We start from the raw sequence: 18,101 nt of genomic DNA on the forward strand, positions 1-18,101 counted from the left end.
GTGTCTTATGTTTCTGTTGGTGTTGTTCAGTGGTTCTGTTCACCTCCCTCAAATGCTAAGTTATCTCCTAGTTTTATCATAGAATTATTAATACTGACTTCCTTCCTAGATTTATTCAGCTATTACACTAAGATATTATTGAATATATGCTGATTTATTTTACTTTCATTGCCGTTGGCATATTATATCTTTTGTATAACACATAACTATTTACTGTAGAGAATGTTTTATTAATTTCATATATCATAGTCTATCTTCACCCTATCCCAAATGAGTTTCCGCTTTCCTGAGAAATGAGATCACTATTCTGTATCTCAAAAAAAAAAATTGTAGTTCATCAAGTACTTCCAAGCAGTCCTAATAATTTTCTAATTTGAATATGTAGAACACTTGAGAACAGTTTACAAAAAAAAGCAGACAAACACAAAAATCCTCAAGGCATGTGTAGGATACATTTTATTGCATGAATGTAATTATCTATGAGTTCATTTTAAAATGCATATATCAATGTATACCTCTTTGAATATGTGTATTTACATATTTATATACAAATACGCAATTTGTACACATTTTAAAACATTTTAATGGTTATACTCTCTGATTATGATTATTGTTTTAAAAGTTATTTTTCTTTGAGACTAAAATCATAGGTATATAATATCGAGAACCATCATAGGCTACATGAGCATATTTTGTTGTAGGAATTGTTATGGAAGAGCATTTAGATTCCTATATTCTTCTCTCCTCTAATTCCTAAAGAAGAAGTAAATTCTAGGAATTTCAGTATAGTTCTTCCTAACATCTACATGGTTTATCATTTTTATATCTGTGATTGATTTAATAAACTGTGAAAGGTTACTTGTAACCGAGTACTTTGTAAAGTATGAAAAGAATTTTAGGTATCTCTGGACTACCATAATTGTGCAAGATCACTTTTACAGAACACATTCAATAATCTAGAGTAGCTTCAGGCTCTGACAGGGCAAGCATTGATGTTTTTTTGCTGGGAAACTCAATGGCAAAAGTTCTGACATAGTTTAAGATGATCTTACTTAACTCAGTAAAATAAATAGTTTAAAATAGTTTAAGATGATCTTACTTAGTAAAATAAATAGTTTAAAATATGTATATGAAGTCATACATGGCAGCTAATTTTCTGCCCATATGGTGTCTGCCATACTAATAGGTAGAACCCATCCTATTGTATTTGAAGTAGGATCCATTTTTATTTGGAGGCTTTGTATAAAAAGGATCTTAGTATTATTTTTGTAGTTATACTGAATTCTAGTTGGAGAAATGTTTTCTTTTATTACAGATGTTTTCTTTTGTCATAGATGAAGCTTTTTGAAGTAAGAAAACAAATTAAATTATATCAAATATACTATATAGGAAGACTATATACTTCTTAACTATACAGAAAATGTTTACAAACAGTGTATTTTTATATGACCAGATTGCAATTTAAAACTGGGTTGGGTATTTGCTTCTCTGTAGAGCTACATGGTATATGTATAAATAGTAAAAACAACAAAAAAATTAAACTTAGTTTTTCCCAAAGAAAATATAAGAAATCTTTAATAGTCACAATGATTCTTATAATAATAATCCCTCTATTGATAAATGCATATTCTTTGAACTAATCATTCTCACCAATCCATATACGGTAGTTTACCTGCTTCTTCTACTGTTAGCATTCTTAGGCTTCCTGACTGAAGTATGTGCATTGTCCTTCCTTGTATTTCTACATTATATAAATACAAGTAACATTAAAAGCAGTGAAAAATTCAGTAAATTAGCTTGTTTTTGCTTCGTAAAAAAACCCCCATAAATTAAGTAAATCGCTCACTTTGTCTTCATTTTGTTCCAGGGTGCTTTGGTCAGTGCAGGTTCAGATGATACACTTCATTTGTGGAACCTTAGACAAAAAAGGCCAGCTGTTCTTCATTCTCTTAAATTTAACAGAGAACGGTAAGAATGTAAGAGTTAAACAATTTCTTAATGTGTAAGAAAATTATTTCCTGATCAAGTTTCAGGTTAATTTTTGAAAGAATTTAAAAAATAATATTAATAGCTAGAAATAATATTTATGCTTACTTTTATAATAGTTTATTTTCATAGAAAATTCATAATTGATACAGATTCAGTCCTTTTCTAATGGGAACTCCTAGCATTCTTGTTCTCCTTGCTATAAACTAGGACTTCACCAATGATGTGTTCTTTTCCTTAGGTCAAGGTGCTGAAAAGCCAGACCTAAAATTTAAAAGTCAAGTAAATACTAAATGTATTTCTACACCTTTTGATCCTACACTTTCACCCTTTTGCTTAAATATTTTTTACCTTAAAAAAATATGAGACAGAGGTTTTAGACATCCAAAAATGTTGGTACTGAGTGTTGTGCAACATTGCACATCCAAGATTGATATTTTCAAAGATGGTGAATTGATCAGAATTCAAATTCTCCCATTTTAGAATGAAATAATAATTAGAAAAAGAAAATTTTATGAATGGATATGGAAAATGTTATTAGATTTTATTTGTAACAAATTGTCCCAAATTTTAATGTTTCTAGTGTTGGTTTCAACCAGAGCTAGAATATAACAGACATCTACTTAGCTGATAATCCACCTTGAGATGAAGTAAAATTTGTATTTTATTATCTGTATCTGTTATTTAACTATTAAATGATCTGATATTTGTTTATTATTTGGGAAACAGTCAAACTTTTTGGTGTGATTGAGAAGGGCTATCACAGGAAAAATTGATATTAATGAAAGAAAAAGAAACCTCTGAGAAGTAAATTTACACAGATTAGCAAGTACTAGTCAAAACTGAGTTAGGTAGATGATAGAGACAGGCAGCCACTGCTGAGAGCTCAAGAAAGTGCTTATTTTATTTTGTTGAATGGTAATAGTTCATAAGGAATCATCACTGTATGGGCAGAGCTTAATGAAGTAAACCTGTTTTTATAGGTTTGTTGAGAAAAAAGGATGGCAGCTATACAGACATTCTTCCTTTTTCTATTTGGAGCTTTTTCTTTTTCTTCTTATATGCGTACTGTAATATTTGAATCATTAACCTTCAGTATTCTGAGTAGTATTCATGAGTATTATGTCCACAGTATTTTGGGATTCAGCATCAATGGAAGTTTTTGTTAATCCAGTATTTTTTTGAGAGGAGGAAATTTATATTTTAGCTATTTGCTAAAACTAGATAGGACTTCTTTCTTTATATTAGATCTAATTTTGGTTATTTTATCTTAAATTTTAAAATAAGTAATGTAGCAAATATTTCAGGATATGAAAAATTGAAAGATCAGTCAAGAGTTGTTATACTGTTCCTTGTACCTTTACCACTAAAAATACTACCTACCTCAGATATTGCCATATTGATTTTATCTCTTTCTCTACTTGTAAGATTTTTTGTTTGTCAATGTTTTGAGTAGATCTGGCCCTACCCTTTTGTGTAGATAGGCAGAATGAGTTTTTTTCCCCTCACAATTGGAATGTTGAAGGAAATGTTCTGGCCTCTTTTATAGCCATTTTGGGGAGAAGAAATGATTGATGGTGATAATTTCCAGTTATAATTTTATTAACTCATTTGAGGTATATTTAACTGGTAGGAACGTAAAAGACCAAGCTGACAGATTTTGGACAAGTTTAAATCTTAGGAACTTTGCAGGCACTGCCTGTTTTTTAAAATTAATTTTTATTGGAGTATAGTTGCTTTACAATGTTTTGTTAGTTTCTGCTGTACAGGAAAGTGAATCAGTCTTACGTATACATATATCCCCTCTTTTTTAGATTTCTTTCCCATTTAGGTCACCACAGAGCATTGAGTAGAGTTCCCTGTGCTATACAGTAGGTTCTCATTAGTTACCTATTTTATACATAGTAGTGTATATATGTCAATCCCAGTCTCCTACTTCATCCCACCCACCCACCCACCTTGGTATCCATAAGTTTGTTCTCTACATCTGTGTCTCTATTTCTGCTTTGCAAATAAGTTCATCTATACCATTTTTCTAGATTCCACATGTAAGTGATATTATACGGTGTTTGTTTTTCTCCTTCTGACTTATTTCACTCTGTATGACAGTCTCTGGGTCTGTCCACATCTCTGCAAATGGCACTATTTCATTCCTTTTATGGCTAAGTAATATTCCACTGTATATATGTAGCACATCTTTATTCATTCTTCTGTTGATGGACATTTAGGTTGTTTTCATGTCCTGGCTATTGTAAATAGTGCTGTAATTAACATTGGGGTGCATGTATCTTTTTGAATTATGGTTTTCTCTGGGTATATGCCCAGGAGTGGGATTACTGAGTCAAATGTAGTTCTGTTTTTAGTTTTTTGAGGAATCTCTGTACTGTTCTCCATAGTGGTTGTGCCAATTTGCATTCCTACCAACAGTATAGGAGAGTTCCCTTTTCTCTACACACTCTCCAGCGTTTATTGTTTGTAGGTTTTTTTGATAATGGCCATTCTGACCAGTGTGAGGTGATACCTCATTGTAGTTTTGATTTGCATTTTTCTAACAATTAGTGACATTGAGCATCTTTTCATGTGCCTCTTGGCCATCTGTATGTCTTCTCTGGAGAAATGTCTATCTAGGTCTTCCGCCCATTTTTTCTTTGGGCTGTTTGTTTTTTTGATATTGAGCTGCATGGGCTGTTTGTAGACTTTGGAGATTAACCCCTTGTCAGTTGCTTCGTTTGCAAATATTTTCTCCAATTTTGAGGGTTGTCTTTTCATTTTTTTTAATGGTTTCCTTTGCTGTGCAAAAGCTTTTAAGTTTAATTAGGTCCCATTTGTTTATTTTTGTTTTTATTTTCATTACTCTAGGAGGTGGTTCAAAAAAGATCTTGCTGTGATTTATATCAAAGAGTGTTCTGCCTATGTTTTCCTCTAAGAGCTTTATAGTGTCCGGTCTTACATTTAGGTCTTTAATCCATTTGGAGTTTATTTTTGTGTATGGTGTTAGGGAGTGTTCTAATTTTATTCTTTTACATGAAATTAAAAGACAATGCTGTCCGACATTGCCTATTTTAATGCTTACAAAAATGTGATATTTATCTTTTTGTGAAAGATAAATTAATTATCTTGAACTTGAGAATAATAATTAATATCACAATTTATTGTGGAGGGGAAAATATCTTTAAATGTATCATGAATGGAAGGCTTAAGTCAATGAAGGAGAATTTAACCAAGTGTCTTTGGGAACTCTAAGCCCTCTTAAATCAGCCATTTAACTGTATACATTTCTATATACTTGTCAACTGAAAGAAAGACACACAATATGAGAGTTGTGAGTGAAGTTTTATTGAGGGTCTTACTGAGGACTAAAGCTGGGAGATAGCCTCTCAGATAGCTCTGAGGAACTGCTCCAAAACCACAGGGGAGGAGCCAGTATATATATTAATTTTTTGGCTGGGAAATACACGTAGCAAGCATAAAAGATTACTGCTAATCACAAGGAACAGACATCTCAAGTTAATGATTTAAGTGCTTTTCTATGTATGGGAAGATGCAAGAATCTGGGGTCATTCAAATTCTTCCTTAGATATGAATCTTAACTGTCTAGGGACCATATATCTAAAACACAGAATGCTCCATCCTGTTTTTCTCTGTCCTGAATTCCCCTCTGGGGGCACTGTCAGTGGGTGACTGCAGTGGGTTGCAACTTAATCCTTGTAGAACTGGAATGTTGGGCAATATTCTTTGTTTATGTATCCTTGTGCTTATGCCATATACATATTTAGTTTATATAGTTTGTAAATTTTAGTTTTTTAAAATTAGGGCAACTTCAGTCTTTGGTTTTATAGTCTTTGAAGGTAGCAACCAGGCTTAGATTGTTGAGAAGTAGGTTTAGATATTCCAGCTGCTTCTGGTGGATGATCTTTGGGTTCCTCTCATATCAGAGTTTATAAACCTAAATATGGAAGAAAAACTTTTGATTTCTGTGGTGCATGATCTGAAAAATGAATAAAATCAAGCATTTACATTTCAGGCATATTAACAGTCCTTGCTATCACTGATCATAAATCATGTAATGTTGGGGAAAGCCTAGAATTGTTTTATATGGTTTTCAAGTAAAATTCAACAGATAGGCTATAATATACAGATCATAAAGTATTTGTACTAATTATATCAGAGTTTATTTTTTCTGTCAGTGGTGTTCTGCTAATTGATATTGTCAGAATACTTTTAAGGAATATTAGCTAAACCGCCAGGAAGGAACATGTTATTAAGAACCTTATTTCTGAAATCTCTAGCAAACTTGACCCATCAGAGTTGGCTTTGGGGGACACTATTTATAACCCAAATTTAAAATATTTTATTGCTTTATAAAGATAGTCTGAATTACTTTTCTTTTAAAATTTTCTTAAGTAATTAACATATTTGCCTGGTTTGACAGTCAAAAGATAAAAGTTGTATGTACAGTGAAGGATCTTTCTTCCCCTCCTGTCCCCTGGACACTCAGTGTCTATCCGCAGAGCCAAGCAGTGTTATTAATTTCTTGTGTCTTTCTAGAGATTCATTCTGTACACATATAAGCAAATATTATATGTAACATAATTTTTTTCTTTATGTATTTATAGACAAATATGAAAGTATCATATGTTTCATAAGTTGTAGCACATTATACAAACAGTTTTGTACCTTGTTTTTTTCCCTTTACGTGTTCTCAAGATCATTCCTTATTAGTACATAAAAAGTTTCCTTATTCTTTTTTTGGTGTGTGTGCAAATGTTACCAAACTGCCAAGAAACTGTGTAAATATTAAAGTGTATGCCTTGAAATAATTTTACATCCATGTAACAAATGCACAATTCAAGAAACAGAAAATTGCTAAAACCACAGAAATCCCTCTGTGTTACCTTCTAATCACTACCTAACCCCCAAGTGTAACACTATTCTGATTTCAAACATTATAGATTAGTTTTGCCTGTTGTTTTTTGACAGTTATAGGAATGGAATTGTACATATCTACTTACTTGTATTTGGCTTCTTTTTTAAAAAATAAATTTAATTAATTAATTAATTTGGCTGCATTGGGTCTTTGTTGCTCTGCGTGGGCTTTCTCTAGTTGTGGCGAGTGGGGGCTACTCTTCATTGCTGTGCGTGGGCTTCTCACTGAAGTGGCTTCTCTTGTTGCGGAGCGTGGGCTCTAGGCACGTGGGCTTCAGTAGTTGTGGCTCGTGGGCTCTAGAGCACAGGCTCAGTAGTTGTGGCACACGGGCTTAGTTGCTCCCTGGCATGTGGGATCTTCCCAGACCAGGGCTCGAACCTGTGTCCCCTGCATTGGCAGGTGGATTCTTAACCACTGTGCCATCAGGGAAGTCCCTATTTGGCTTCTTTTGCTCAACATTATATTTGTAAGTTTCATTCATGTTGCATGTAGCCATAGTTTATTATTTTAATTGTTATGTAGTATTCAATTTAATGGATATTCTTTAATTTGATTCTTTAATTTTAATTTTTAAAATTTAATTCTTTAATTTTAAAACTTTTAAAATTTTGTAAATTTTAGAAATAACTTGTCAAATTCCACAAACACATCTGAGATTTTGATTGGAAATATCTTGAATCTGTAGATCAATTTGGGGAGAACTGACATTCCCCATGATGATGGAGAATGGCAATATCGATTGTCATTAACAATGTCATTAACAATGATGACATATTGATTCATTGCCTGAATCACACACAGTCAGGGAATCAAACATGGTATATATCCCACCACTTACTTAGGTATTCTTTGATTTCTCTAAATGACATTTATAGATTTCTCTGTAGAGGTCTTCTATATTTTTATGTTTAGTCATAAATATTTGATAATTTTAAATGCTATTGAAAATTGTACATAATGATAAAAGGATAATGTAAATTGTACGTAATGATAATTATATTACAATATATTATTTTTAATATTTTTGTTGGAATATGAAAATATAATTTATTTTTATATGTTGACTTTGTGTCCAATGACTTTACTTAAATTCATTTAATAATTCAAATTGTTTACCTATTGTAGATTTTCCTATGTACACAGTCATGCTGTCTTCAAATAATGACAGTTTTATTTCCTTCTTTAGTTTTATATGTATTTATATTTATTTCTTTTTATTATTGCACTGGGGTTAGGACCTTCTATTAGTTTTTTTTTTTTTTTTCACTGCACTGTTGGAGTACTGAAGCATTTATTTATTTATTATTAATTTTTTTACATCTTTATTGGAGTATAATTGCTTTACAGTGTTAGTTGCTGTTGTACAACAAAGTGAGTCAGCTATATGTATACATATATCCCCATATCTCTTCCCTCTTGAGCCTCCCTCACACCCTCCCTATCCCACCCCTCTAGGTCGTCACAAAGCATCGAGCTGATCTCCCTGTGCTATGCAGTGGCTTCCCACTAGCCTTCCATTTTACATTTGGTAGTGTATATATGTCAATGCTACTCTCTCACTTCGTCCCAGCTTCCCCTTCCCCCACCTGTTGTATTAGTTATTTATTGCTGTGTGACAAAATTACAGAAACTTAGTCGCTTAAAACAACATGCATTTCTTATCTCAGAGTTTGTAGGTCAGGAAACCAGGTGTGGCTTAGATGAGTTTCTGTTTCAGGATCTCACAAACTACAGTTAAGGTGACTGCCAGGGCTGTGACCTCATCTGAGGCTTGATTGGGAAAGGATCCATTTTCAGAACTTATTTGGTTGTTGGCAGCATTCTGTTCCCTAGCAAGTTGATGCATCGAGAGCCTTAGTTTTTACTGGCTGTTGACCAGAGACCACTGTCAGTTGCTTCCAATATGCCTTTCTCCATAGGACATCTGACAACCTAGCAGCTTCCTTCTTCAGAGCCAATAAGGGAGAGAGTCTTCTCACAGGATGAATGTTACAATCACATGTAATTTAGTAATGAAAGTGGCATCTCATGACCCTTGCCATATTCCGTTGGTTATAAGCAAATCACAGGTCCTGTGCACACTGAAGGGGAAGAGGATTATGCAAGGGCAAGGATATCAGGAGGTGGTGATTGTGGGGACTACCTTGGAATCTGTCCATCATAGACTTCCAGTACAATATTGAATAAAATGTCCAAGGACAATGCTTTTCTTGTCTACTTACTGATCTTAGGGAAAATATTTTTATTATTTCACCTTTAAGTGTATGTTTGCTGCACGTTTTTAAATAGATATTCTTTATTAGTTTAAGGAAGTTTCTTGTGCTCCTAATTTGTTATAAGCATATATATTTTAAAATCATGAATGGTGTTAAATTTTATCACATAGTTCTTATGCCTCTTTTGTGATGATCATATTATTTTTTTCTTTTTTATCTATTAATGTGGTAAATAACATCACTTGATTTTTGCGTGTTAAATGACCCTTGTATTCCCAGAATAAATACAACTTTTATGATGTATTAGCATTAATATATGTGCTGGATTTGCTAATATTTTGCTAATAAGTTGGTTAAGAGTTTTATATCTATGTTAAAAAGAGCTTTGCATGTAAGTTGCCTTTCTTTTGAATTCCCTGCTAGGTTCTTATGTCATAGTTATTTTGACCTTATAAAATGGGGGGGAATGGGGGAATGTTTCCTCTTTTCTATACTCTACAAATACTTGTGAAAGATTGGTATTATTTCTTTCTTAAAATTTGAAAAAAACTTCATCAGTAAAGCAATCTGGGCCTGGGTTTTTCTCTGTGGGAAGATTTTAAATGACATATTCATTTCTTTAATAGGTTTAGGAATATTCAGATATTCTTTTTTTCCTTGAGTCAGTTTTGGTAAGTTATGTTTTGGTAGAAATTTATCCTGTTCATCAAAATTTTTAAATTTATTGGCCTTAACAGTAGTGTCTATAGTAATTTCCTGTTTTTCATTCATTTTTTTCTCTCTTTTAAATTGAGGTATAGCTGATTTAGAATATTGTGTTAGTTTCAGGTGTAAAGCAAAGTGATTCAGTTATATATATATATTTCAGATTATTTTCCATTATAGGTTATTATAAGATATTGAATATTGTTCCCTGAGTTATACAGTAAATCCTTATTGCTTATCTGTTTTATATATAGTAGTGTATATTCATTAATCCCATACTCCTAATTTATCCCTCCCCTCTTCCCATTCCCCTTTGGTAACCCATAAATTTGTTTTTTAAGTCTGTGAGTCTGTTTCTGTTTTGTAAATAAGTTCATTTATATCATTTTTTTTAGATTCCGCATATAAGTGATATCATATGATATTTTTCTTTCTCTGTCTGACTTACTTCACGTAGTATGATAATCTCCAGTCCATCCATGTTGCTGCAAATGGCATTATTTCATTCTTTTTAATTCCATTGTATATATGTACCACATCTTCTTTATCCATTCATCTGTCAGTGGACATTTAGGTTGCTTCCATGTCTTGGCTATTGTAAACAGTGCTGCAGTGAACATTGGGGGTGCATGTATCCTTTCGAACCATGGTTTTCACTTTTCTCCATACCGTTTCCAGCATTTGTTGTTTGTAGACTTTTTGATGATGGCCATTCTGACCAGTGTGAGGTGATATCTCGTGGTTTTGATTTGCATTTCTCCGATAATTAGTGATGTTGAGCATCTTATCATGTGCCTCTTGGTCATCTGTATGTCTTCTTTGGAGAAATGTCTATTTAGGGCTTCTGCCCGTTTTTGCATTGGGTTGTTTGTGTTTTTTTTGGTATTGAACTGCATGAGCTGTTTGTAGATTTTGGAGAGTAATCCCTTGTCAGTTGCTTCATTTGCAAATATTTTCTCCCATTCTGTGGGTTGTCTTTTCATTTTGTTTATGATTTCCTTTGCTGTGCCAAAGTTTTTGAGTTTAATTACGTCCCATTTGTTTACTTTTGTTTTATTTCCATTACTCTAGGAGATGGATCGAAAAAGATATTGCTACAATTTATGTCAAAGGCTGTTCTTCTGTTTTCCTTTGAGAGTTTTATAGTATCAGTCTTACATTAGGTCTTTAATCCATTTTTAGTTTATTTTTGTGTATGGTGTTAAAGAATGTTCTAATTTCACTCTCTTTTATAGCTGAGTAATATCCCATTGTATATATATATATATATATATATACACCACATGTTCTTTATAGATGGCCAACAGGCACATGAAAAGATGCTCAGCATCGCTAATTATTAGAGAAAAGCAAGTCAAAACCACAATGAGGTATCACCTCACACTGGTCAGAATGCCATCATCAAAAAGTCTACAAATAATAAATGCTGCAGAGGGTATGGAGAAAAGCGAACCTTCCTACACTGTTGGTGGGACTGTAAATTGGTGCAGCCACTATGAAAAATCAGTATGGAGGTTCCTTAAAAAAGTAAAAACAGAGCTACTATATGATCTAGCAATTCCACTTCTGGGCATATACCCAGAAAAGCTGAAAACTCGATTCAAAAAGATACACGCACCCCAATGTTCATAACAGCGCTATTTACAATAGCCAAGACATGAAAGCAACCTAAGTGTCCATCAACTGATGAATGGATACAGAAGATCAGTTCTTCATTTTTGATATTGGTGATTTTTGAGTTATCATTTTTCATGATCAATCTGCATATTTATCATTTTTGTGATTTTGATAGATTTATCATTTTGATGGATTTGTTGACTTCCTCAGTTGAACAACGTATGTCGCTCTAGTTCATTGATGACTACTCTTTGCAACTTTTGTTGTGTCTGATTAACTATCTTTTAACTAGATTCTTGAGATGGAATCTCATGTAATTAATTTAATATTTCTTCATTATAACAAATGAATTTAAGGCTAAAATTTTTCCTGTAAGTTATACTGTTTTAGCTGTATTTGGAGATTGTAGGTATGTCTTATCCTTATTAATGTGAAACTAAAATCTGTTATAATTTCTCCATGATTTCTTGTGTTATTTATAAATGACTTAATTTCCAAGCAGTTGGAGGTTTTCTATTTATCTTTTTATTGTTAGTAAACAATGAAATACTACTGTGGAGAGATTATAGTCTATATGATTTTAGTTCTTTTTTCATTTGTTAAGACTTGTTTTATGATTCTGAATATGGACAATTTTGGTAAATGTGCACAAAAACTGAATTTTTACTCATCTGTTATTGGGTGCATGTTATATATGTAAATTAGACCAGGTTTGTTAATTGTGTTGTTTGGATTTTTAAATTATTACTGACTTGTATTTGTATTTGTTCCATGTAGTATTGAGGAGTGTTAAAATATCCCACTATGATTATAGATCTGACTACCTCTCTTTCTCTCTCTTTTTTTTTATTGGGGTATAGTTGTTTACAATGTTGTTAGTTTCTGCTGCACAGTGAAGTGAAGTAGAGGGATACTTCTCTTTTTAGTGCTAACAATTTATATGTTTTGAAGCTAAATTGTTGGATGCATACAGATTTGGAATTGTTATATATATTTATTCATTCCTTTATCAGTATGAAATATCCCCTTTCTCTTTAGTAATGTATCTTGTTTTAAAATATACATTGTTGATATTTATATAGCTATACCAACTTTCTTTGGTTAGTGTTTGCATGGTGTGTATTTTTCTATTGTTTTACTGTCAATTTCTCTATGTTCTTTTTTGTAAACATATACTTTAAAAAATTAGTCTGACAATCTTGGGCTTGTACTTGGTATATTTACATTTAATATAGTTTACTGATATATCTGGGTTTATATCTACTATCTTAATGTTTTTTATTTCACTCTAATTTTTATATTTCTTTTTAATTTCCCTTTCTTTCGATTTAAACTTTTGATTATCCTATTTTCTCTATGTGAAGTTAATATGTATTTTTTCCCTTTTGTTTGAAGGTTTAACTTAGAGGTTTCAACATAGAAGCTTCACTTATGTCAGTCTAAAACAGTATTTCTTTTGTCACTTCTTTGATAATGACAGTAACTTAACGTTTATCTCCATTTACCATCCCTCTTGCCTTTTGTATAATTGATACCATGTGTTTTATTTCTAGATTCACTTTAAACTCCATAATGTATTGCTCATATAGTTTATAATCTCAATATTCAGTGTATATTAATATATTTTTACCATTATATATTTATTCTTTCTTCTGATCCTTATCTCTTTCTGTAATTCTGTTTGGATTCATTTTCTTCTTCCTAAGAATATTCTTTATTCTTTATTTTACTGTAGGTTTATTGGGATGAATTCTCTCAGGCTTTGTTTGTTGTTATTTCACTTTTTAGAAAACTTCTTAGTTTGAAATAATTGTATATTTGCAGGAAGTTGCAAAAATAGTACAGAGAGGTTCTGTGTTCCCTTCACCCAGTTTTCTCCAATTATAATATCTTATATAGCTATAGTACAATATTAACCAAGAGATCAACATTGTACTACTCACAGTTTCAGATTTCACTCACTTTACATGTACTCATTTGTGTGTGTGTTTGTGTTTGTAGTTGAGTCTGCCATAAATAATGCAATTTTATCATATGTGGACACTCATGTAAACACCACTACAATCAAAATAAGAAACTGTTCTATTATTACAGAGATCTTTTTTGTGCTGTACCTTTGTAGTTACTCTCCTCCCTCCCTGTCCCATTACTAACCCATGGAAATTTTCTGCATATAGATCTTGTACATATGTTGTTAGAATTATATCCATGCATCTCATTTTTTGGTGCTATTATAGATGATATTGTGTTTTTAAATTTAAATTTCATTTGTTTATTTCTGGTACATAGTAAAGCAATTGACAGCAATTGTCCTGTATCCTGAAACCTTACTAAAATTGCTTACTAGTTTTAGGAGGTTGTTCTTGTCAGTTCTTTCGAATTTTCTACATAGACAATCATGTCTTCTATGAACATAGACATTTTTATTTCTTTTTTCCCAATCAATGTATCATTTATTTCTTTTAAATTTTCATATTACATTAGCTACGTCATCTAATACAATGTTGAATAGGAGTGATGAGAGGGGACATCATTCCCTTGTTTCTGATCTTAGGGGACAAGCATGTATTCTCACCATTAAGTGTGATGTTGAAGCATTTTTGTAGCTATTCTTTTTTTTTTTTTTTTTTGCTGTACGCGGGCCTCTCACTGTTGTGGCCTCTCCTGTTGTGGAGCACAGGCTCCGGAAGCACAGGCTCAGCAGCCATGGCTCACGAGTCTAGCCGCTCCGTGGCATGTGGGATCTTCCTGGACCGGGGCACGAACCCGTGTCCCCTGCATCGGCAGGCGGACTCTCAACCACTGCGCCACCAGGGAAGCCCCTGTAGCTATTCTTTATCAAGTTGAAGAAGTTCCTCTTTATTCCTAGTTTACTGAGAGTTTTTTTATTGAGCAAGGGCTCGTGTGCCCACGGCGCAGAAAGCCAAACTCTGACAGTGGTTGTTTGAAGCCAAGTTAGGGCTTATTTGTAGGGCGACAAGGAAGTGGGAGACGTGTCTCAGATTTACTCCAACTTGGTCTTTGAATTAGAGTTTTTTTATAAGGGGGAAGAATATAGAGGCTGGATTAATCATCATCTTGTGACATTTCTTAATCTTTGTTTCAGGAGAAAGGATGTCTCTAGTTTATGATTCTCAGGCCAGGTGGTCCATGGCTCAGGGGTCTGTTAGCTCATCTTGCCCTGGAGAAACAACCTGAGTTTGTATGTTAATGGTGATATCTATAGTAGCAATTTTAGTACATTAATGATGTCATCAACAATAGCAATTTTAGTCATTTGACTCTGGTTGATTAGTTTTCAGTTAGCACCAAATTGATGTCAGAGGGGACAAGAAAGGGAATAAAGTTTTTGATGGAGAGGTTAATCATAAACTCAGTAAGGGAACTCGGATTTAGCAAGAGTTGGTTTCATTTTTGTTATGAATGAGCGCTGGATTTTTTTGAAATGTTTTTCCTGCATCTATTGACAATATCCTTCTTCTTTCGACTGGTGGTATAATTCATTACATTAATTGATTTTCAAATACTGAACTTGCATACCTAGAATAAATCACGTTGAGTTGTAGTGTAGAATTATTTTTATACATTTTAAAAATTTGATTTGTTAATATTTTGTTGAAGATTTTTGCAGGTATGCTCATGAGAATCATTGGTCTATTGATTTCCTTTCTTGTGATGTCTTTGTCTGGTTTTGGTATTAGGCTAATGTTAGCCTCATAGCATGAGTTAGAAAGTGTTGCCTCTGCTTCTATTTTCTGGAAGAGATTATAGATAATTGGTATTTTCTTTTCCTTAAATGTTTAGTGGAGTTCACTAATGAACCCATCCGGGCCTGTTGCTTGCTTTCTTATATTTTTTTTAAAGGTTATTAATTCATTCAGTTTCTTTAATAGGTATAGTCCTACCGTGTGACTGAACCACATTGATTCCATTTTGTTAGCTCCATCTTAGGCCTGAAGTCCTAATTCTTCCTCTTTCTGTGGGACTGAGCTTTAGCCTACTCACAAGGAATATGCCCAAACCAGATAAGTCCCCAATCAACTTCTACCCTTATGCCCTTATGAAAACTAGAAGAATGCCTTTTGCTGATACAGATGCAGATAAGTGCCCAATCAACTTCTGCCCTTGCCCTTATGAAAACTAGAAGAATGCCTTTTGCTGATACAGATGCTTAATGGTCATGAGACCCCCGGGGTGGGGGGAAACCCTTGTTCCTGTTGGTACGGACATGCTTCTCACTTGGTAGGCAGATTCTATTTTTACCTTTGGCCCTTTTATATCTCTAGGCACCCCTTTCATCCTCTTGGAGTGCAGCTGCAAATGCCTCTGAATCATTGTCCACCCAGTCCTGCCTTTGTGTAAGATAACTACAGTAAACTTCATAATTACACTTTCTGGAGATGCCTGCTTCATTTACTGGTCTTAAAGATCCCTCTCAGTTCAAAGGATATTATTCAATATCTCCACCTCCCAACACCTATTCAGATTATCTACTTTTCTTTGTGTGAGTTTTAGTAGTTTGTCTTTCAAGGACTCAGGCCATTTCTTATAGGTTATCAAACTTGTGGACATAGAATTTTTCATAGTATTCCTTAATGATCCTTTTAATATTCATGGGAGTAGCATGATGATCCTCCTTTGTTTCTGACATTGGTAATTTGTGTTTTCTCTCTTTTGCTCTTGATTAGCCTGGCTAGAGGTTTATCAATTTTATTAATCTTTTTAAAGAACAATATTTTGGTTTTGTTGATTTTCTCTATTTTTTATTTTATTTTTTTACTTTTGCTCTAATTTTTTACTCTTTCCTTTATTCTTCTTGCTTTAATATTAAATTGCTCTTCTTTCTCTAGTTTCCCAAGGTGTAATTTTAGATTATTGGTTTTAAAACTCTTGTTTTTAAAGTTTTATTTTAAATTGAGGTATAGTTGATTTACAGCATATTATGTTGTGTTAGTTTCAGGTGAACAGCAAAGTGGTTCAGTTATATATATATATATATATATATATATATATATATATATATATATATATATATGTATACACACACACACACACACATATATTCATCCTTTTTCAGATTCTTTTCCCATATAGGTTATTACACAATATTGAATATAGTTCCTTGTGCTATACAGTAGGTACTTGTTGATTATCTATTTTTTATATACTAGTGTGTATATGTTAATCCCAAATTCTTAATTTATCCCCGCACCACCACCTTTCCCCTTTGGTAACCATGTGTTTGTTATATTTTCTCAAATATTCACTTTGGTGCTATAAATTTTCCTCTTAGCCCTGCTTTCACTGTGTCCTGTAAATTTTGAGTAGTTCTGCTTTCATTTAGTTAAAATATATAAAAAATCTTCTTGAGATGTCTTCTTTGAACCATGCTTTATTCAGATATGTATCTCTAAATGTGTGGGAATTTCCCAGCTATCTTTCTGTATTTGATTTCTAGTTCAGTTCCATCATATTTTGAAAACACACTTTATGTAATTCCTACTTTTAGAATTTGTTAAGGTGTGTTTTATTCCAGAATGTGTTTGTCTTAGTGAATATTTCATGTGAGCCTAAACAGAATATAATTTTGCTGTTTTTATTTGGAGTAATCTATAAATGTCAATTACATCAAGTTGATTGATGCTGCTATTCTGGTCACCTGTATTCTGACTTTCTGCCTGGGTATTAGAGTCTCCAGCTATATTAATAAATTCTTCTCTTCATACTTGCATTTCTATCAGTTTTTTTCATGTATTTTAATGTCTTGTTAATTAATTTATTTATTTTTGCTGTGTTGGGTCTTTGTTTCTGTGCGAGGGCTTTCTCCAGTTATGGCAAGCGGGGGCCACTCTTCATTGTGGTGTGCGGGCCTCTCACTATCGCAGCCTCTCTTGTTGCGGAGCACAGGCTCCAGACGTGCAGGCTCAGTAGTTGCGGTTCACGGGCCTAGTTGCTCCGCGGCATGTGGGATCCTCCCAGACCAGGGCTCCAACCCGTGTCCCTGCATTAGCAGCAGATTCTCAACCACTGCGCCACCAGGGAAGCCCTTAATGTCTGTTGTTACGTGCATATACTTTAAGATGTTACATCTTCTTGGAGAAATAACCTTTTTATCATTATTTTATGCCCATCCTTACCCCTGATAATATTTATTGTTCTGATGTCTGCTTTGTCTTAAGTTAATATAGCTACTTTAGCTTTCTTTTGATTAGTGTTAGCATCATATGTATATCTTTCTCCTTTCACATATAAGTGAAAACATGCAGTATTTGTCTTTCTCTGTCTGACTTCACTAAATATAGTACCCTCCAGGTCGATCCATGTTGTCACAAATGACAAAATTTCATTCTTTCTATGGCTGAGTAATATTCCATTGTATATATCTCCCACATCTTCTTTATTTACTCATCTGTTGTTGGACACGTAGGTTGCTTCCATATCTTGGCTGTTGTAAGTAATGTTATGAACCTTGAGGTGCATATATTTTTTGAATTAGTGTTTTCATTTTCTTTGGATAAATATCACAGGGTGGAACACTGTCAGTATTTTTAAGAGTTTTTGTTTCAATAACACATAGTTATTTTTCTTACCTACTTTGAAAATCTCTATCTTTTAATTTGTCAACAAAGACATTTACATGTAATTGTTGA

The 18,101-nt window shown here is 33.1% G+C and overlaps 1 protein-coding gene across 1 annotated transcript in view; it reads left to right on the plus strand.

Annotated features, from left to right (window-relative positions):
• The window catches only part of STXBP5L (syntaxin binding protein 5L), a 384,965-nt gene that overhangs the window by 92,462 nt on the left and 274,402 nt on the right, over positions 1-18,101 (plus strand). Inside the window, 1 exon segment of the mRNA XM_089909991.1 lies at positions 1,868-1,968. Coding sequence (XP_089766117.1) covers positions 1,868-1,968 — 101 coding nt within the window.

Source organism: Delphinapterus leucas, chromosome 4, assembly GCF_059928025.1.
Source record: "Delphinapterus leucas isolate spDelLeu-1000000601 "Yukka" chromosome 4, BTC_Dleu_Yukka2, whole genome shotgun sequence".
In the NCBI taxonomy this organism is placed as follows: Eukaryota; Metazoa; Chordata; class Mammalia; order Artiodactyla; family Monodontidae; genus Delphinapterus; species Delphinapterus leucas.